The following is a 21,003-nucleotide window of genomic DNA, read 5'->3' as shown; positions in this document are numbered from 1 at the left end:
TCACTGTGTCTCCTCTGTTGATACAGCATGCATTGTCAGGTCCGTCGCTGAAATGTCTTTTTGGGATGAGGCAGTGGTGAGGACTGTTTAGGTAGGTTAGAATTAACACAAACATCGGGAACATTTTATTTATTATTTCTCCTTTGGACCCGGAAAGGGCTGCTCTGACAGAGCACTGTCTTCTCCTCTAACACTTGTCAACTACTTTGATTTTTTTTACCAGAGCTCGTAGTCGGAAACTGAAGTCTGTTGAGGAACCTTATGACTCCAGTCCAAACCAGCCCGACTATAAATTTAGTGTTTTGAATGCAAGTAGGAATACCTTTCTTTCAATATTTTAGTGCAGAGGGAGTCACTTGCAAAGGCCTCTCCTTAGGCCGGCCCGTTCAGGGATGCCTGGAAGTGTAAGAAAGAGTTGGGCCCCTTGCCAAGAGATTATCCTTCCTAAGTGGTCCCTCACTTAACCACTAAGTAAAGTAGGTGTTTCTGTCTTGGTGGTCTACGGTTGTATCTGAGGAGAGACATACTCCCTTCCCTTTTTCAGAGATTTAAAGTTTGTGCAAGGTCGCTAGAACCTCTTTTTACCATAGATATCGGGAGGATGTGGGAAGAACACGGGGAAGTCTGAAAAGGAAAGCATGGGCTCCTTAAATGTCGGATGGGACTCTCTTTCTTTCTCTTTCTTTCTCTCTCTCTCTCTCTCTCTTTCTCTCTTCCCACCCCTTCCTTCCTTCCTTTCATTTTATTTATTTATTTGACAGAACAAGAGAGAGCATAAGCAGGGGGAGTGGCAGGCAGAGGGAGAGGGCCAAGCAGACTCCCCTCTGAGCAGGGAGCCCAGATGTGGGACTCAATCCTAGGACCCTGGGATCATGACCTGAGCCAAAGGCAGACACTTAACCAACTAAGCCACCCAGGCGCCCCTAATGGGACACTTTTCTGTGCCTCTACGTACCTCCAGGTTTGGCCCACTTTGTAAGGTTCATTTACATGGAGATGATAAACTGGGTTAGTGAGACCCCTTAACTCCACTGTGAGATTAAAAAGAAATCATTTTTAATGGAACATTCAGAACAAGATCTTTTTGGACATTAAAAAATTTTTTTAAGTAATACTCTGCAATTTCTATTTAACATTAAGTGTACCTTAGGTAAAGGCCAAGATAAAAATGGCTTTATTAGGAAGACTCAAAAAAAAAAAAAAAAAAAAAGGCCTGGAATCGAAAATAATAGCAACAATATTAAAGACGGGGAAAGGCAGTAATAATGTAGGAGATAATCCTGATTTTCTGACTGTTGACACAAGTATGCAGCACTGTGTTTGTAATAGTTTAAATTCTGATAATGGCAGGGCGAGTGTCTTTCTGACTCATTCCTGTCTAAAATAGGCTTATAAATGGCAGGAGGCTGTAACGTCAGTGTCCCAGGAATATATTATACACTATTGTCAGCTGTTTATAGCCCATAGTATTGTCAGGCTGCAAGGGGACCTTAGGCAATTTTCAAATGGAAAAACTGCAAAACCACAGCACTGACGTGGCTTGTCCAAAGTCACCGTGATGGTTAGTCGCTGAGCTGGGATCGGATACCAGGTATCTTGTTAGCCACTTCCTGAGACGAGCTGTTTCTTGAATCAAAAATACTTTGGTATGTACTGCTCTTTCTTTGTAAATGATAGAGGCATGTCTGTGTATACATATGTACGTATGTGTGTCTATATATGTTTACACATGTACCCCTGTCCATTTCCCTCCCTCTCTCCGTTCTTTCTTTCATTTACTTACCTATTTACTTATCAGACCAGACTTAAAGCTCTGGTGGGAGACAAGACTTGTCTCTCTTGTATCCCAATGAAATTCAAAGCCGTACACTCAGTTGGGGGTTATCATTCCCACTGATTTATCACCGGAGAGAATTTTAGGGGGAAATGTGCTGCACTAACCTCTGATGTCGGGACAGCTTTGATTAGACTTCATCTGCCAATCTTCCCGGTTCAGCCTTAGATGAAGAGATGAAGAGTCTCCCCCCCCTACCCCCCTGCAATCCTATTCCAATAGAAGACTGTTTAGGATTTGTTAGTTCTGTGCCTTAATAGAGGGAGGCATGGAAGGGAACAGAAAAACAGCAGATGGGCTTTACTTTAGTGCCAAGGTAATGCAAGGCGCTTTTGGAAAAATAAACTTCACATCTAAAGTGATAGACCGAGTTATCATTTCACTGAAGGAAAGGGATGTAGTAGGTACTACAGATAATGTCAGGAAGGAGTTGGTCCAGGGCGTTCCTAAGACTTAAATAAAGGTTTAAAAATCCTGGCTATCTTTAGGACAACATTGGAAAGTGAAAATACTCCGTATCCTGTTTTTGTACTTGACCGTGACACATCTCTGTAGTGGCAGAATTATTAGAGCAGGGCTCCTAAAATGGAGATGTGTGGAAAGGAAGGGCTTAAGGGATGCAGAGTGGAGTCTATGAACTGGGAAAGACAGAAGCTGAGGATTTGTATGATTGAAGGTGGTGAAAAGGAGCTCTAGAGGGCAGAGAGAATGAAAATATTTTCAGGTCCTCTGCAGCCACTCCTGGAAGGTGGAGTGACAAGTGAAAGGACTCATTATACACAGTCATAAACCACGAAAACTCACGATAGTAAAAGTTAACAGAGAGTAAAGAGCTTGAGGAAGAGTATACATAAACTCAAGGAATACACAGGTGTATAGGTGTGTGTATGTGCAGATGTATCCTGTTCAACATTGATAGGATGGTCGCAAAGGCATCAAAAACAGCCAGACAGGTGAAATACAAAACACCAGTAAAACATCCTGGAAATAACTGGCACCTACACTTGCCCTTTTACCCCCCCACACATGTGACTTCTAGGGGAGAAATGGAAATCATAAGAAGACAAAGCAGTAAGCAGCTTCCGCAAGAGTTGCGTGCTGGAGTTAATGCCCTTTCATCCTGGTGCCCTACTACATCTCACGTGTTGTTGTTCTCAAATGTTCTTTCTAAAGGTTCTGTCCTAGTACAGGGTGGTTGCTTTTGGGCTGGGTCGTCCTCGTGTGCGTGAGAGTCCTTCTGCTTTGGCTACTTTTTTTTTTTTTTTTAAAGATTTATTTATTTATTTGAGAGAGAGAGAGAGAGAGAGAGAATGAGAGATAGAGAGCACGAGAAGGAAAGAGGGTCAGAGGGAGAAGCAGACTCCCTGCTGAGCAGGGAGCCCGATGCGGGACTCGATCCCGGGACTCCAGGATCCTGACCTGAGCCGAAGGCAGTCGCTTAACCAACTGAGCCACCCAGGCGCCCCTGCTTTGGCTACTTAAGGACAGCATTTCAGCCGTAACTCCTCTTCCTGTCACACAGCACATTTTCTCTCCAGTTATTTCCATTCACATGCTGGGATTTCTCCTGAAGACAGACAGGCAGGCAGGCAGGCAGGCAGACAAGAGACCCACACACCAGGGACCACCGCCCGTTTTGGATTCCTCTGTCCGTTCCCCGTCTTTCCTTTCCTTGACCTCATCCTCACACTGACACCAACTCGGCGTTCTCCACCCCTGCTCCCCTGGTCAGGTTCATGGATAAACCTCCCCGTTGCTGGGTTCAGTGCTCTGTTATCTCCCAGTCCTTGTTATTTGGACTCTCAGAAACATGTGGCACTTCCTCACAGTCTCCTCCCTGAAATACAGTTTTTTTTTTTTTTTTTTAAAGATTTTATTTATTTATTTGACAGAGAGAGACAGAGCAAGAGAGGGAACACAAGCAGCGGGAGTGGGAGAGGGAGAAGCAGGCTTCCCGCCGAGCAGGGAGCCCGATGCAGGGCTCGATCCCAGGACCCTGGGATCATGACCCGAGCCGAAGGCAGACGCTCAACGACTGAGCCACCCAGGCGCCCCTGAAATACAGTTTTTGATTGGCTTTAAGGGCAGCGTATTCTCTCGGTTTCCTCTTAATTGGATTCACTGACTGTTCCTTTTGTTTTCTTCAGGTGCTCAATTCCTTATTTCCTTGACCTCTTCACCAGGGAGTGCCCCAGGCCTCTTCTCTTCCCTTTGTTTACTTCCTTGGAGAGCTCATCCATTTAGGTTTTAAATTCCACCTTCATATGGAGGAGTAGCAAATTTGTACCTCAGGCCCACCCTTCCCCTCAACACTGGCTTCTGCGTCCAGCTGTCAGCTTAGTATTGCCACTTCCATATCCAACAGACAGATCAAACCCAACTCTGTCTCCTCCTAAGCCGCCTCTGCTGTGCCTTCCCCATTCTTCCAGAATGAAAATCATCTTGACCTGCCACCACTCATGCCCATCGACCTGGAAATCGTGCTGGCCCTCCCTTCCACCGTATCCAGACTCAGACCACTCCTCGTCACTCCCACCAAGTGCAGCCCACATGTCTCTCACCTGAATCAGCCTAATTGCTGCCCACCCCACCCCGCTTCCAGAAAGCTGCCAACAATCCAACACAGGGCCGCCACAGTGGTCCTCTTGAAATAGGCCCCTCGATGAGCCTCTGTAGTCACCGCCCTCTAATCACGACATTCAATATCGAGGCGAAAGCCAGTGGCCTGAAAATGTCCCTTTGGGCTGCATTCTCTGTCTCCTTGTCCCTTGTTTGACCCCCTCTGTGCCAGCCACACTGGCCCGCCTGTTCTGCGTCTCTGGGCATTTGTACTTTTCTGTCTTCTGCCTCGAGTGTCTTTTCCCCAGAATCCACGTGGCCTCTGTCCTGCTAGTCTGCTTAAATGCCACCATTCGGTGAGGCTTTCCTCCCTTTCCCTTTCTAAAATGACCGTACCCCTCGTTAGCCTGTCACCCCCCATGGCCCATTCCCCCTTCATTTTTTTTTTTTTTTGCTAAAATTCTTGTCACCTTATAGTAATTTACTTACTTTTCTCATTTGTTGTTCGTCCCTCCCCCACTATAATAAAAGTTCCATGAAAGCAGGAATTTTCTTTTGGGGGGGGTCTATTTATTATATCCACAAGGCCTGGAACAGTGTCCAACACAAAATAGTTATTCAGTAGACATATATTGCATTAATTGGTGAAAGTGTATCTTACCTAGGATGCCTGATGAGGTAGCTACAACAGCCTAATGCAAATGCTAAATATTGTTGGACTCCTATATTTTACCTTAAACATGTAAATTTTATATTTTACTTCATGATGTATTTCTTTATTGAAGCAATTATAAAATTACTTAGCATTGGATGAAATTGAAGCTTCAGGAAGATGCCACTTGGCTATTCTGTGGTTTTGACTGCTCCTTCCCTCTACATCCACACACCTCCCGCCTTGGTCTTGGTCACCATGTCCCACCCTCACAGCCTTGGGGAAGAGAGAGAGAGAGAGAGAGAGAGAGAGTGTGTGTGTGTATGTGTGTGTGTGTGTGTGTCTTAAGATTTATTTATTAGAGAGCGTGCATGCACGTGAGCAGGGAGAGGGGCAGAGGGAGAGCATCTTCAAGCCGACTCCCTGCTGAGTGTGGTCCCTGTCGTGGGGCTCAATCTCATGACCCTCGAGATCATGACCTGAGCCAAAACCAAGAGTTGGATGCTTCACTGATCGAACCACCCAGGTGCCCCAGGGAGGTATGTTCTAAATTGCAATGGATATTTAGGTTAGTGACCATGAAGTTTACTCCACCAAGAAAACAGATTTTTCCTTTGTGTGATGTTTTTTTGTAAAGCAGTGAAATGGAAAGACTACATTGTAACCTTAAAGCTCCTCGGTCAACTTAAAAGTTCAGTTTTTCATTTCTTTCCCCTGGCCCCATTCCCAGCTGTACAAGCCTTTGCTGCCTGGGAAAAGGATACCGCCAGAGAAGGACTTTTTTAGTGCTTTCTTTATGAAAGGGACATAGATCACAAATGTTCTTCTAGAAGATAAGCCTGAAAGTTAAATTGTACTTTGTTAAAAAAAAAAAAAAAGGGATAATTTCAGGTTGAAAAGTACAGAAACATTTAAAATTATTTTGATGTAATGTATATGTTAAAACAATATTAAAAAATTTCCAGATTGGATTCCTGCCTTGACCCCTTAGTGATCTTGGTGAAATTATTTAATCCCTGGAGGTGACAGGGATGATCCTGCAAGCTTTTGGGGTTCTTGTGCCCCAGGTAGCCTTGGCACACAGCAGTTCAGGGCACCTTAGATCTTTTCCCTCGCTCTGTGTGTCCATCTACTTTAGGTATCAAAAAATTGCAAATTCCTGTAAATTATGCAGTTTATTTTTTTAAAAGATTTTATTTATTTGAGAGAGAGCATGAGTGAGAGAACACAAGCAGGGGAAGCGGCAGAGGGAAGGGGGAGAAGCAGACTCCCCCCTGAGCAGGGAGCCTGATGTGGGACTCGATTCCAGGATCCTAGGATCACAACCTGAGCTGAAGGCAGATGCTTAACTGACTAAGCCACCCAGGGGCCCCTAAATTATGCCATTTAAACTATACCTAATGCTATTCATTTTTTCCCTGAAAGTTTCTGTAAATTTGCCAGCTAAAATCTTACTAGGTTTGTTGTGAATAATCATATAATTTAAGGAAAAGTTCAGCAGTGACTGGTTTAATTTTACTTGCAGACCCCAGAACAGCTTCTGTTGTAGCTTTAAGCCTTAGACTTAGAGAAACGAGCTCTCCTATCAGGCTGCATCCTGAGCTGGAGTAGAAGAGTTCCACATTTATAAGGGTGAGGAAAGCGCCTACTCAAATGAGGGAAAAAAAAATGTGTGGTTTAAGCCTGTTCGTTTTTTAACTTAAATGGAACAGTGTATAATGAAGCAAGATTTTGCCAAGAATCACCAGGTACAATTACCATGGTGTATTTTGGTCACAGAACGTGATTGAAGTTCGGGAGTGCAGTGCCTGCTTCTGATTTTACTGAAGCACGCACCTTACCTGCTGGTCTCCGAGTCCCTGAGAAGCCATGTGGTTAACAGCCCGGGGTCCCATGCAAGGGCTTCTGTTTCCGCTCAAAGGTTGGGAAGTACTTACCCAAGCCTGAACTCCCTTTTGGTGGAAGGGTTCCTGTTCATAAAAGTTTAAAACGAGAGGTTATTGAAAAGTCATGCTAGCAAATTTGTATCTTGTGAATCTTTGGCCACCACCCAATGTACTGCATGAGGTCTATAGAGGCAAGGATGTTGGCCAGATTTTGGGTGAGATTTGAAGTAGACTTGGGAGAAAAGGTTGGGACCGAACATTTGATATATTAAAAAACAAAAACAAAAACAAAACACCAGAAAGAACATGGATGAAAATGTATGAAAGACGTTCTGATAATTTCTAAAAGAAAACAATAAGAAAAAACTATTATTTTCACTAGGATTATTTTATTTTAAAATGTAGTTTTGCTTGAAAAAGTGGTTAAAAAAAAAAACAAAACAAAAAACTCAGACCCTGAAATATTTTCAGTTTCTGTGATGGCCCAAATGTAGCTGGGCCTCTCAACTCCCTGACATTCCAGTGGCATACCAGTAATATTTGTGGGATTGTTGGTCTCACCACCTCGCTCATAAACTCCATGCTGTTAAAATTGTCATAAACTCGCTTATTGGTTCTACAAATGGTTCGTATTGGTAATTAGCCCCTCCCTACGCCACCTGAGAAGCCCTTTTGGGGACGGGATCAGCTCATACATCCCTTTTGTTTCCTTCAGAATCCCAGGACAGAGGGGGAGCTATGTGGGAGGGTCTCCACATTCATGTTAGATGGTGAGTGGAACTCTGTGTGTCACTTCAACTTCTGAGTTTCTGCCAGCACTAAGAACATTTTCCTCCTTTGCCAAGGGCTGCCCCCGCACTGATTTTCGAGGTGTGGACTACTGTGGGCTCCTTCTCCAGACTGTATCCTCAGGTGTCCCTAGGAGGTGGCTCACACCGTGGTACTTCTGGGACAGCAGGGGGATGGGGGGGGGATGGGCTAACGAGTGTCAACATCTCCCCAGCTTCTCCTCCTTTCCCGCCTCCCCCTTCTCTAAACTTTGTCCCTGATACCAGTGGTCAGGCCCTGCTGCCCTTGATCAGTTTTTCCTGAACAAGCTGGGGTCTTTCTCCCTTCAGTCACTTAGGGACTCAGCATGCCGTCACAGAGTGCCCATGTCTTGGAAACGGCTTTTCTGTTCCTTGGAAGGCCCTTCTTTTCTGTTTTCATCTAACAGGATGCCACTCATCCTTCAAGACTCAGGTCTTCAGTTAACATTTTTGGGGAGTAATTTTTTTTTTCTTTAAGATTTTGTTTATTTGAGAGAAAGAGTGAGAGAGCACAAACAGGGATGGGGGGTTGCAGAGGGAGAGGGAGAAGCAGACTCCCCGCTGAGCAGGGATCCTGACATGGAGGCTCGATCCCAGGACCCTGAGATCATGACCTGAGCCAGACAGACGCTTAACCGACTGAGCCACACACATGCCCCTGGTGGGTAATTTTTAACTTTCCTCTGAAGAATTTGAACAGCCAGTGAAAGTTTCTCTTAAGTTGTAGAATGAAGGAGAGTGAGGACCACGTGCCCAGCTTATGGGGCCCAGGACTGCGTGCTGACCATGGTTGCCCCTCCTCTCCTCCTGTCTTTAGCTCAGGCGTTTGCCTGCGGCAGTGATTTAGCAAATATTTTGAGACTCTTAGACTTTGTTTGTCTTTGGGTCTTACTAAAACAGATGTGCCATTCAACTGCTAGTTGGGGTTTTATAAGTCATTGTTTTTCACACTTTTTTTTTTTTTGGTCATGAAGATACGATTGTTCTTCAAACTCGGTATACAGGCAAACATACAAGCACACATGCGAATTTAATTTCATAAAACAGTTTTTACCTTTACTGGGATGCACGTCTCTATTTTCTCTCCTATTTTATTCTATACTCCGCTCTCTTTCTATTCTATTCTTTTAAAAATACCGATCACTGATTCATTACATGAATTTCGTGACCCATAGTTGAACAAACATTTCTAAAGCAATGCTGCAGATGTTAGAATTTGTTATAAAACAGGTGTGAGTGAGGAGACCCTCCTTGTGATAAATTGGCTTCCTTAGGAGGTGAACGGTGCAGAAGCCAGGCTGTTGTTTCTGTGGAATTTATTACCCCCTCCCTGCCTAACACCAGCCGTGCTTGTTCTCGGCGTTCCGAGGTGCAGATTGGTTTGTCCATTCGTCTGTGAATGTGCCTTTGGAAGGCGTCCTGCTGAAGTGAAATAGAACTGACAGGGCTCCACAATGGATGTTGAGCTTTTGAGGTCTTAGAAGCAGCTTGCTTTCTGCCCACTTTATTTGTAAGGATCACTCTTCCTAAGCACTGTTCCCGTGGAGACCAGATGCTCCTTTCGCCTGCCTCCTTTACAAATTGGGTTCAAGTCTTGTGATTAGCAGTGAGCCTCTTTGAGTCATGGCATTCAGTTCTCAAATTCTGACTGTAGTTCATTGACTCAGAATGAGAGAAGCAGGTTTGGGCACTACTTACAGCGTTTGTTACTAAGTTTGGATCCTGGCAGAGATGAATGCATTTGTTTCCGATTTTTCGGCGTATTCTTGTATTATAGCCGTTTTAATAAGACAGGCAGTAAAACTTGAAGGCAGGGTTTCTCAGCCTCAACACTATTGACACATTGGGCCAGGGAACACATGGGGCCCATCCTGTGGCCCGTGGACTGAATTCCACCCACCAGATGCCCTGACTCCAGTTGTGACAATTGGAAATGTCGCCAGATGCTACCAAATGTCCCCACGGGGACAAAATTGACGTGGTGCTGAGAATGACTGTTTTAAAGTCATACCAGTTGTTCAATGAGCAGTTAGGTTATTTTTGTCCGTTTTCTGTCATGACTGTCTAATAACATAAGTACATGGCTTGTGTCGTTGTTTTTGTTGACATTTGGCAGACCTCTGACACATGATGCTGTTATAATTTGGAAAATTGATAAAAATCAGAAGAGTGCTAACAGAACTTGGAAGATTTATTGTATATAAACATATAATTAACATAATTAATAGTTAATAAGATGTCTAGAACAATACACTGCCCTAAGATTTGATATCATAGTATACAGAATTAGACTTATAACCAAAAATTAGTGATAGTACTGTAGATTTGTGCTGTGTTTCCCAGTTTCTTAGGTGGTTTCATGTATATTTCCACACTAGTCTCACTCTGTGAGGTAAGTCGGGTAGATATTTTTATCCTGAAGTTGTAAGTGGGGGAAATGAGATTCAGAGAGTGTGTAAGTAATTTGCTCAAAGACTCGTGCCATTTAAGAGATGGAAACAGTTCTTAAACTCAAGTTCTCTGACACAAACCAGAGTAGGATTCTGAGATTTTTCTTTTTAATGATTGAAGTTCCCCGTCTCCAACCTCGCACCCCCCCCCAAATAAAGGAAACCAAGTAGATACTGTTACGGTTAATGATGGCTAGCCCTGTTCTCATCTTTTTTCTTAAGTTCTTATCACCATCTGGAATGTTGGCCTTGGACAAGGATGAGGCTCCTATTTCAGTATGAAAGTCTCGCTGGAATTCTATGAGAAGCCTATGGTGTCTAATGGTGGTGGAACCTGAGTTTCCCTCACCGCCTTGCCCAGCCATAAATCTGCTTTTGTGCGGTGTCCCCATGCCCTCGTTGTGCTTGCTGTCCCCATTCAGCCCTGGTCCTCCTCAAGGAACCATCTGGTCCCTGGGGGTTGCTTCTTACTCCCTTTGAGTTGCTCCTTCTGAGCAGCTGGCCTGGGGCCAGAGACAAAGCAGTCTTTCCTCTGCTGTAAACTCTACACTACATGGAAATGGAGACTTTGGGAATCTAACACATCAATTCAAGCCTGAGCTTGAGGCAAATGAAGAAAAGGTAAATCTTGCATTTCCCTTTGAAAGATGTTTTGCTGTGGATTTTGGTAGGTCCCAGTGGTTATTGGGATTGTGGTGACATATCTGTGGATTCCTTCACATTGTTGGACATTTCTGGGGGTGGTCATTGATCAGTTTTTTTTTTAAATATTTATTTGACAGAGAGATAGCGAGAGCAGTTACACAAGCAGGGGGGTGGGAGAGGGAGAAGCAGGCTTCCCGCGGAGCAGGGAGCCCAATGCGGGGCTCGATCCCAGGACTCTGGGACCATGACCTGAGCCGAAGGCAGACGCTTAACGACTGAGCCACCCGGGCGCCCCCATTGATTACAGTTTTAGCAAGAACAAACATCATTCTTATTTGTGATTTTAGCTTAAAAAGCTACATAGCACAGTTATCCAGAATGACTTCACTAAATTCTCTTGTCAGCTGTGGGTCTGGAGCATATTTGCATACCTTAGTAACATCAGTTGTAGGTTAGCTTACCTACAATGCGTGTTACTACACGGCCGCATTCCTATTATGGATTATCACGGGTTAGTGTACCTAATATGTATTTTTTTCTACTTAAAGACACTGGGGGCTTTGAACTATGTCTTCTCTTTTTAAAAAAAGTTCACAGGGAATCTGTTGTTTCCGTATTTTCAGCCCCCTCTCTATCAACAAAAAAGTTTTTAACTACCATAAAATTCCCTTAGTAAAGGAGTCAGGGGTGCTGAACACTTGGCCTATTTATTCTCTTTTTTTCCAGACAAAAATCACAGCTGAAGCATGACCGATAATATCTGTCCAGTTGGCTGGAGATGTTGGAACGGCTGGTAGGCACTCCCATAGGCAACAGTGCACATTGCGCTCCCCCTCTGTCATCCCCCGCCTGCTTTTCCCTAAGGAGTGTTGTGTTCATGATCGAAACATGTCCTCGTGGGCATATATGTCGGTCTTTTGGCCAGACCCAGTTGGGAATGATTCCTGCTCTCAGTCTGTGGTCGAGTCAACCTTCTACCATGCGAAGCTGGTTCATTTAGTTCAGCAGGTGTGTACTGAATGAGCCCCAAATTTGCAGGCCTTGGGTGGACAGTGTCTTGAAAGGGGGACAGGGTCCAGGGCTATGTTTTTGAAATATGACGTGAAAGTTAAGCTACTTGATTTCAAAAGTAGTAAGAAGAGTTGAGGTTATAATCTGCTGCTGGGGACTGAGCTGCACCCTGGAGCCATTCTGTGGCTTTGAATCCTGGTCTTTGTGCGTCCTTGAGCCGTTGACAAGGGGGGCCTCGCAGTGGTCCTGCCAGTGCCAGTGATGTTGGAGAGCTTGGTGTGAGCGCCATGTGTGCTGGTCTTTGGGCATGTGGCCTTCAGATCACAAGGGCCTCACAAAGCAAGCGGCTGTGGGTGAGTGACCCTGGAGCCTTTCACCTTTGGGGTCATCACCGGGCCTTGGTCTTGAGCAAAGTAAACAAGCACAGAGGCTCCTTGCAATCAGTTCATGGGAGAGGTTTTCGTGGCGGCCGCCAGGAGCGACTCTGGCCACTTCGAGTTCCTTAAGTTAAGATGTAGCAGAGAAAATACTGACAACTCAGATTTTGAGCTTTTATTTTTAATTTTTTTTTTTTTTATAGATTTCATTTATTAGAGTGAGAGAGCATGCACACAGGCAGGCAGGGAGACAGGCAGAGGGAGAAGCAGGCAGCCCGATGCGGGGCTCAATCCCAGGACCCCAGGATCATGACCTGAGCCGAAGGCAGACGCTTAACCAACTGAGCCACCCAGGCGCCCCAGAGTTTGAACTTTTAAAAGGTGGGGTTCTTGGGGCACCTGAGTGGCTCAGTCGGTTACGTGTCTGACTCTTGATTTTGGCTCAGGTCATGATCTCAGGGTCGTGAGGTGGAGCCCCGTGTCGGGCTCTGTCCTGAGCGTGGAGCCTGCTTAGGATTTTCTCTCTCCTCCCTCTGTCCCTCCCCCTTTCTAAGAAAAAAAGGTGGGGTTCTTGTGATCCAGCCCCGGGGTCAGAGTGGTCATGGGGGCCATGTTTTAGCGACATCTCACCCAGCGGCTTTTCCCTCTTTTAGATATGTGTGTGAGTGCCCACCGAACGAGAAGTGGTCGGTAGTGTAGCAGGTGCCGTTTCAGGCCCCGTGAGTGAGATGCTCGTAAGACCCTCCTGCTACTGCCGAAGTGAAGGATCTTTTGACATCCCCCCCCGCCCCCCAATTTAAAATATACACGTGAGAGTAGACAGTAGTCTCAGGCAGACTTGTGTCTTTGGCCTTATTGGAGAAACTTAGGGCCGGGCTTCATTAAATAACCCTCCAAAGAAGCTGTACAAATGGCCAGCAAGCCCGTGAAAGGATGGTCAGCATCACTAGTCATTAGAGAAGGTGCACATTGGAGCTGCAGTAGATGTTCTGTCCTGCGTGTTGATGGCCACTGTCAAACACCCAGACAAGGACACGTGCTGGTAAGAGTGTGGAGAAATAGGAATCCTGCACGCTGTTGGTGGTGGTGATACAGTGGTGCAGCTACTATGGAAACCAGTACGGTGGTGCGTAAAAAATTAAACATAGAATTACCATAGGAGCCAGCAGTTCCGGTTCTGGGTGTGTATACCCCAAAGGCCTGAAAGCAGGGTCTCAGAGAGAGGTTTGTATACCCGTGTTTATAGCAGCAGCATTCACAGTGGCCAGCAGGTGGAAAGCAGTCTGAGTGTCCACTGACGGATAAGTAGATGAACAAAGTGGGGTGTTACACATGCAATGGAATATGCCTCAGCTTTGAAAAGGAAGGGAATTCTGACATAAGCTACAACATGGACGAGCTTTGAAGTCATTCTACTGAGGGAAGTAGGCCCATCACAAAAAGACAAATGTTGTGTGATTTTAGTTACATGAGCTACCTCGAGTATCAAATTCATGGAGACGGAAAATAGAATGGTGGGTGCCAGGGCTCCAGGGAGGAGGCTGGGAAGATTTAGTTTTGTGAGGGAAGAGTTCTGGAGACGGGCTGCATAACCATACGAATGTACTTAACAGTACGAACTGTGCACTATAAAATAGTGAAGATGGTCAGTTTTACGCGATGTGTATTTTAACACAAATAATTTTTTCTTTTGAACGGGGAAAAAACAGTCACAATTGAACCCCCACGGCTCCACTCCGTCTGGGGAGAACATTGAGGCTTTGTGTTCGGGAGTGAACTCCGCCAGATGGCAGCACCCCCAGCCTGTCATCCCACCCTCCAAGGTGGGTCTCCTGCTCCTGCCTCTTGTGCAGAGAAGCCCAAACATATGCTGGAGAGGAACTTTTAATCTTCTTTAGGGGGTCAACCTCTATAAGGGAAGTTACTTTGTCCAAGGACTGTTGCACTGCGATTCTACATTTTGTTTCTACTGCTGAGTCAGACAGAGAACAATGCACGGTTGTCCTGTCAGGATGATGCTCCTGCCGCCCTGTCAGCGTGCAGAGTCTGCAAGTTGTTTTTCCTAATGGTGGTGACAGATGAGCCGTGACTCATGCCAGCGCCGTCACCTGCCCTCCCCTGAAACAAAGACATGCATTTGCCTCCAGAGCGTGTGTTGAGTTAATGGCCTTTACAAGATTGGATGGGCAGTTCTAGCTTCCTTTATATCTTCCAACACCTCTGATGAATCAAGCAGTTCACAGACATTTCATTTATTACCCTGACACTGATTCTGGACACTGGTGGTTTCTTCATAGAACTTACACGAAACCTTTGTTTTTCCGTTTTGGGAGCTTGGTGTAAAACGCTTGACAGTTTTCTGGTATTTCTCTTTTTCAGGATCATTTCATGGACTCACTTGCCATACTTGTTAACCATGCTGCCTTGTTCTAGGACCCCGTAAAGCCTACTGACTGTTAATCTCCCTCGGAGCACAGACTAGAACTTCAGGTAAAGCCAGCTCACATGAGTTGTGGTTCACTTCAAGGGGCACGACTGTGATCAAGGTAATAAGTTTAATTGTTCGATCTGGTTATTTTTGTTTTAAAATGTGTTTGCTAACTCCCACCAAAGAAAAGTCAATCCATTTGACTTTTGTTTTGTGGCTGTACATTCTAAAAGAAGTAAAATTAAAAACCTCCTAAATATATTTTGAAGTGGAACTGGAAACATGACCTCTAACTTGCCTCAAATAGTGATCCTACTGGTTAGAGTGAAAAATGAAGGGGGAAGGTTTGGCTCAAATTTCGATTTGCGTGTTTGGCTTAACTAACAGACTCATTGAACACATTGGGATTTTACAGAGAATGAATAGAATCTGAAGTTTTTTCAGACATCCACATTCTGATAAGTCAGCTTCCAACTTTTTTCCTCATCATGTTCCCAAATGAGGACCCTCAAAGGCTTTAGAGAAGCACTAGAGATTAGTTCTATTAAAATGTTTTTCTGCCCGAAATGAGAGCTTTTATTCTCTACCCTGCCCCTGTTTTTATCTCAGTCTAGTTTTGGGGGACTCCTTTTGTGGTGTTCCTACTCTATGTGATATATCAAGCTCCAAAAGAGTGTGGTACCTGAACTCGTGTTATTAAAAATGGGCAGTAGTCTCTTCTATTGGGGTGTGGTATTTGCTCTTCTAGTAGTTTGTGTATAATGGAAATCACTCTCTCTGATCACTGAAGAATCAGCGTATCGGAGTACCAGAGTGAAGATGCTTTCCCCTCATGTTTCTGTTCAAGGGTCATTCAGAACCTCTCAGCACCAAGCCTAAAGGAGGTCTCTGCCTTAAGCTGATCTTTATGCCTATTCAGTGTCTGAATTAATATCCTACAATAAATTATGTGTTTAACGCAACTAGCACACAGGCATGCAGTATCGTCTATTTGGATGATGACCTGCATGGCCCGAAGAGAACCAGTTCAGTAGGTAGCTTTTGTCCCTACTTCTGAGTTGTGTGAGGCACAGGAAAAAAAAAAGTTGCTTGGTTCTTTTGTAATGTGTGGAACTTTTTTTTCTTCTTTTTTGTTTTTTAGACAATTCTGTCATAATGGAATTAACTTAGGTCATGTTTCTTACTGATGCTACTGTTCTTAATTTAGGTTAAAATGGGGAACTCCGAGAGTCAGTACACCCTTCAAGGATCTAAAAATCATAGCAATACTATTCCTGGTGCTAAGCAAAAGCCTTGCTCCCTGAAGATACGCAGCATTCATGCGAAAGATGACAAGTCACTGCACGGATGGGGTCACGGAAGCAGCGGAGCGGGTTACAAGTCCAGGTCCCTGGCCCGAAGCTGCCTTTCTCACTTTAAGAGCAATCAGCCTTATGCATCCCGACTGGGCGGACCCACATGCAAAGTCCCCAAAAGCAGTGCCTACGCCAAGCACAGGACTGACGCCTCAGGAAATGATTTCCAGAGCCGCAGCGCGGCCTTCTCCGCGGGGAACGGCTTCCACTACGTCAGCCATGAGCGGCCGGACGCCCACGTGGCCTCGAGGGACTGCAATGGACACCTCCTCAACTGCTACGGGAGGGACGAGAGCGTGGCAGCCAGGCCGTGCGACGAGGACCGCAAGAGCCCCAGGGTGCTCATCAAGACGCTGGGGAGGCTGGACGGCTGTCTGCGGGTCGAGTTCCACAGCGGCGGCCAGCAGGGCGGAGGGCCCCCGGGGGACGCGGGCGGCCCGGTGCGGCTGCTGCGCTACTCGCCCACCTTGGGCCCTGGGCCCGACTCGCCCCCGGACTCGCGCCCGCGCTCCAGCAAGGGCAGCTCCCTGAGCTCCGATTCGTCCTGGTACGACTCCCCCTGGGGCCCCACGGGCGAGGCCAGCGAGGCCAGCGAGGCCGAGGGCTCCCTCCCGGTGCCCGGCACGCCCGCCCCCCGCCTCTGCGCCGACTTCCCGCCGCCCGGGGCCCCAAAGCCGTTCAACCAAAGCTCGTCCCTGTCCTCGCTCCGGGAGCTCTACCCCGACCCCAGCCCGGCGCCCTCGGGCCTGCGGCTGTCGGACGAGTTCGTGGGTGCGCACGCCAGCCTCAGCCACCGCGTGTCCTTCGCCTCGGACATGGACGTGCCGTCCCGGGTGGAGCGCAGGGACCCCGGCCCGTACTCGTCCTTCACCCTCCCCTGCCGCAAGTCCAAGGCCTTGACCGAGGACGCTTCCAAGAAGGACACGCTCAAAGCCCGCATGCGCCGCATCAGCGACTGGACGGGGAGCCTCTCCAGAAAGAAAAGGAAGCTCCAGGTGAGTAAACCTTAGGGTGGAAGGGAAGGTTCCCTCGGGCTGCCCCTCTGTTAAAATGGGAGTGTTGCAGAAGCTGCCCCAGAGCGCTGGCCTGAGGCTAACGGAGCTCAGGAAAGCGAAGAGTTTAGTCTCAGACCAGGCGCCTCTTGTTTGCCGCAGTGGGGGGTGGTGGTGGTTTTTCTCTTTTGCTTCAGATGTGCACTTTTACTCTTAACCCACAGCTTCACGCTCTCTGATTCTGTGTGAGCTCACCTCCTGTGCTCTGGTGTGAATGCCGCAGGCCTCGTCCAAAGGCGTGGCCAGACTGTCCTTAAAAAGTAGAGCGTTCCAGAGAATTCCTCAATGAATTGGTCATCTGAGAATTTTGCTAGAGCTCATTCTTTTTGTTTTTGTTTTTTTTTTTTAAGATTTTATTTATTTATTTGACAGAGAGAGAGACACAGAGAGGGAACACAAGCAGGGGGAGTGGGAGAGGGAGAAGCAGGCTCCCCGCTGAGCAAGGATCCCGATGCGGGGCTCGATCCTAGGACCCTGGGATCATGACCTGAGCCGAAAGCAGACACTTAACCGACTGAGCCACCCAGGCGCCCCGCTAGAGCTCATTCTTGAAGCCTAAACAAAAAGGGGAGATAGATCGTTGTTATTTTGGGATGAGTCGCCTTCCTGAACTTGACATCACTTTGGGTGATGTCATCATTTTTGGTACATCAAAAAAAATTATCTAATCTCACCATCTTCCAGTGGGGATAGCAAACAGTTTTGAAAACATCTTGTACCCAAGAACATGTAATAGCAAAAATACAATGCCTGACAAAATAAGAATTGTGATGATGATAATACTTATACATAATAATGATGTATAAAGTTGTAATGGGGAAACAAAGTGGCTTAGTCACCGGGAAGGAGAGTAATAGGTTGCCTTTTTAGGTAACTAGTGGCAATTGCTAGGTTTTTAGTTCTTTTGCTTTTGACTTTTCTGTTTTGTTTGTTTCTGCTTTTAGTTATTTGTAGAAGGAAGAAAGCTGTTTTTTTTTTTTTTTTTAGCTTGCACAATATAAGTCACATTATTGAAGAGAATTTGAGTGGGCAGTTTGTCTCTAGTAAAACTGCATTTCATCCATCCTATGGATAATAGGCTTCAGGTGAGTAAACTTTAGGGTGGAAGGGAAGGTTCCTTCCCTTTACATAGGTTATTACATAGATACGTAATTACAAAATTATATAGCGCTTTAGGGGTGAACAAGAATATGACTTTCCTGAGTAGATTGTGTCAGATCTATAAAACTTACCATTAGTTATTTCCTTCTTATGCATGAGGTACACCACCAACACCCCTCGCGTGTTGTGCTTTGTTGCCCTTGGCTACCCCTTTACCCAGAGATAAAGAACAGATGATCACCATCCTGCCACGGAACTCTTCGTATCCCCGAATGTAGTAATTTGCTGACTCCTTACCCCTCACTTCTTTATACTCAACCATTTACTTTACATTAGTTTAGTCCCTAATTGATCCTGGCATTGAGCTGGTTATTCCACATCTCTTGTTTGCATAGAGGATGTTTCTCATCTGTCTACGTTTGTGGCCTGGCTCACACACTGCTGTACCGAGTCTCATTCAGGTTCAGTTCGGCTAAAGGCAGACCAGTAGTCACTGTGTATTGACTTGTGTTCTGTCCCGTTCAGGCCCTCACTGCCCCCATGGGAGGTGACCTCCTTCAAGTTTGGATCATCCAGAGACTTCGCTCTGAATGGTTTGTAAGCCTGTGGAGTTAAGAACAGACTGGTTATATAATCAAAGAATCTGAACTGGAAAGCTGGAAAGGACTTCCCCCTCATTTTAAAAATGAAGAAAGTAAGGCTTAAGGAATTTGAGGGTCCTCCCTGAAGACTCATGGCTAGTTGGTGGAGAAGCCAGGGCCAAAGTCATTTCTGCTAAACCTCATACGTGAGCTTTTTGCAATTAGACACGTGGCCCAGATATTGTTGATAGCCACTGGTAATTACTTTGGGCCTATTGAATGTTAAAGTAAACTGCTTTGGGTTTTTAAACAATGTCCTATGAAGGCAGCTTTTTAGTTTTGCTTGTGTACCCACAATTGATAATCTATAAAGGTGAGCAAGATGAATTTTTCTGGCAAGTATGCCACTTTTTTTGGTCTTTTTTTGTTTGTTTTGTTTTCCTTTCGTGATTTATAGCAAAGATCAGGTTTAGATCCTTAAAAATGTAGTCAGTGCATGGAGCAAAATTTCCAACAGTGTATTTTTTTTAAATTTTTTAGAAGATTTTATTTATTTATTTGTCAGAGAGAGAGCACAAGCAGGGGGAGTGGCAGGCGGAGGGAGAGGGAGAAGCAGGCTCTCCGTTGAGCAGGGAGCCTGATGCGGGACTTGATCCCGGGACCCTGGGATCGTGACCTGAGCCAAAGGCAGACATTTAACCAATTGAGCCACCCAGGCATCCTGACAGTGTATTTTTTTTTTAAAAGATTTTATTTGTCTTAGAGAGTACAAACAGGGGGAGCGGCAGGCAGAGGGAGAAGCAGACTCCCCGCTGGGCAGGGAGCCCGACGTGGGGCTCGATCCCAGGACCCTGCGATCATGACCTGAACTGAAGGCAGACGCTTAACCAGCTGAGCCACCCAGGCGCCCCTCTGACAGTGTATCATAATATTGGCACCAAATGAATGCATATTCTCTCACATGCACATAAACCTCTGTCTGCCGGCAGGGCCAAGATCCAGAAACCCTTACCATGATGGGTAGATTGAGTTGTTATGACTTTTAAGAAGTGATGTAAAAAGAGCAACCCTTTCTTCTTAGGGCTTTCAACCAGTTGGGTGAGTTAGACCCTAAAAGCAGATACATTAGTGAAAAAACATACACAACTGAAAAAGAATATCAAACTAATCAGAGAGAGAGAATGTGCTAGAGAGGAGTATGTGTTTGATGCCAATAGACCCTTCATATTAATGGAGCTGTACTGTGAGTCCTTGTTCCTGTCCTGGGTGAACTTTCAGTTCTATCAGTCAGGGTGGGCTGGGTTATGCTGAGGTAACAGAAAGCTCTCAGATCTCTGAGGTTTAGCACGAGCAAAGTTTATTTCTTTCCCATGCTGTCACTCTGGTCTGCATTGTTCCTCTCTGGGACCCCAGGGCCACAGAGCAGTTCCAGCTGGAACACCACAAGCCATGACAGCAGAAGCAGAAAGAAAATTGTGTGTTGGCTTTTAAAGCTTCCATGTTTCACTTCTGTTCACATTTATTGGCCAGAGCAAGTCACGTGGTCATACCTAACTCAGAAGGAGGGGGAGGGAGAGGGAGAAGGAATGACCCTGCCCTGGGCCCAGGCAGAGGGCCAGGCATATTTGGTGGGCAGCAGTGACAGAGAACATTCAGGATGCAGAGACCCTGGCCTTTGGGCCCTCTTAATTTTAGACCTCACGGCTCTTTGAGGGTTGCGTGGTCACAGAGAGAGCTGGTGGTCTCTACTGTGGGTTGAAGGAAAAAGGCATGTGAAGAATGTCAAGGTGTGAATTTGATACATTTACCCAGAAAGTGAGGAATGATGATGATCAGGAGTTTTCTTTTAGCTCCCAAGAGTGACTGAACTCTCTTGAGACCCTCTCTCTCCTCTTTGCTCTAGTGTCCTGGTCATGAAGTCAGATTATCCTTGCTTAGGATTATCCAGTTGCATGCAGAGAAACGGAAATCAGACTGCTTTGTGTACACGTATAACACAGCTCCTTGGTTTCACTCCCATAGCATGGTGGTCGGGAAATCCAGCTGAGCTGATTTAGGGATGGACGTCCATTCCCTCATTCCTGTTAGCCTGAAAATCAGTCACTGGCTATTAGGATTCTCCATAGAAAGCTTTAGAAATGTGTTAGAAACTGGGAAAGGTCATGTCTAAGACTCAGTTATAAATGCTAAAATGCAATATTTTCCCATTTCTTGCGGAGGAAAATTTGTCATGCTTTGCTATGGTGGAACATTTAAAAGTCAG

The 21,003-nt window shown here is 45.8% G+C and overlaps 1 protein-coding gene across 1 annotated transcript in view; it reads left to right on the top strand.

Moving 5' to 3' along the window:
• Positions 1 to 21,003, top strand: part of TIAM2 (TIAM Rac1 associated GEF 2) — a 191,229-nt gene that overhangs the window by 64,599 nt on the left and 105,627 nt on the right. Inside the window, exons 5-6 of the mRNA XM_035728554.1 lie at positions 14,603 to 14,769; positions 15,859 to 17,001. Coding sequence (XP_035584447.1) covers positions 15,865 to 17,001 — 1,137 coding nt within the window. The 5' untranslated portion in view covers positions 14,603 to 14,769; positions 15,859 to 15,864. The remainder of the gene's footprint in view (positions 1 to 14,602; positions 14,770 to 15,858; positions 17,002 to 21,003) is intronic.

This window comes from Zalophus californianus, chromosome 7 (genome assembly GCF_009762305.2).
Source record: "Zalophus californianus isolate mZalCal1 chromosome 7, mZalCal1.pri.v2, whole genome shotgun sequence".
Lineage (NCBI taxonomy): Eukaryota > Metazoa > Chordata > Mammalia > Carnivora > Otariidae > Zalophus > Zalophus californianus.
Note: the sequence above shows the minus strand (reverse complement) of the source record. Positions and strands in the feature narration are given on the sequence as shown.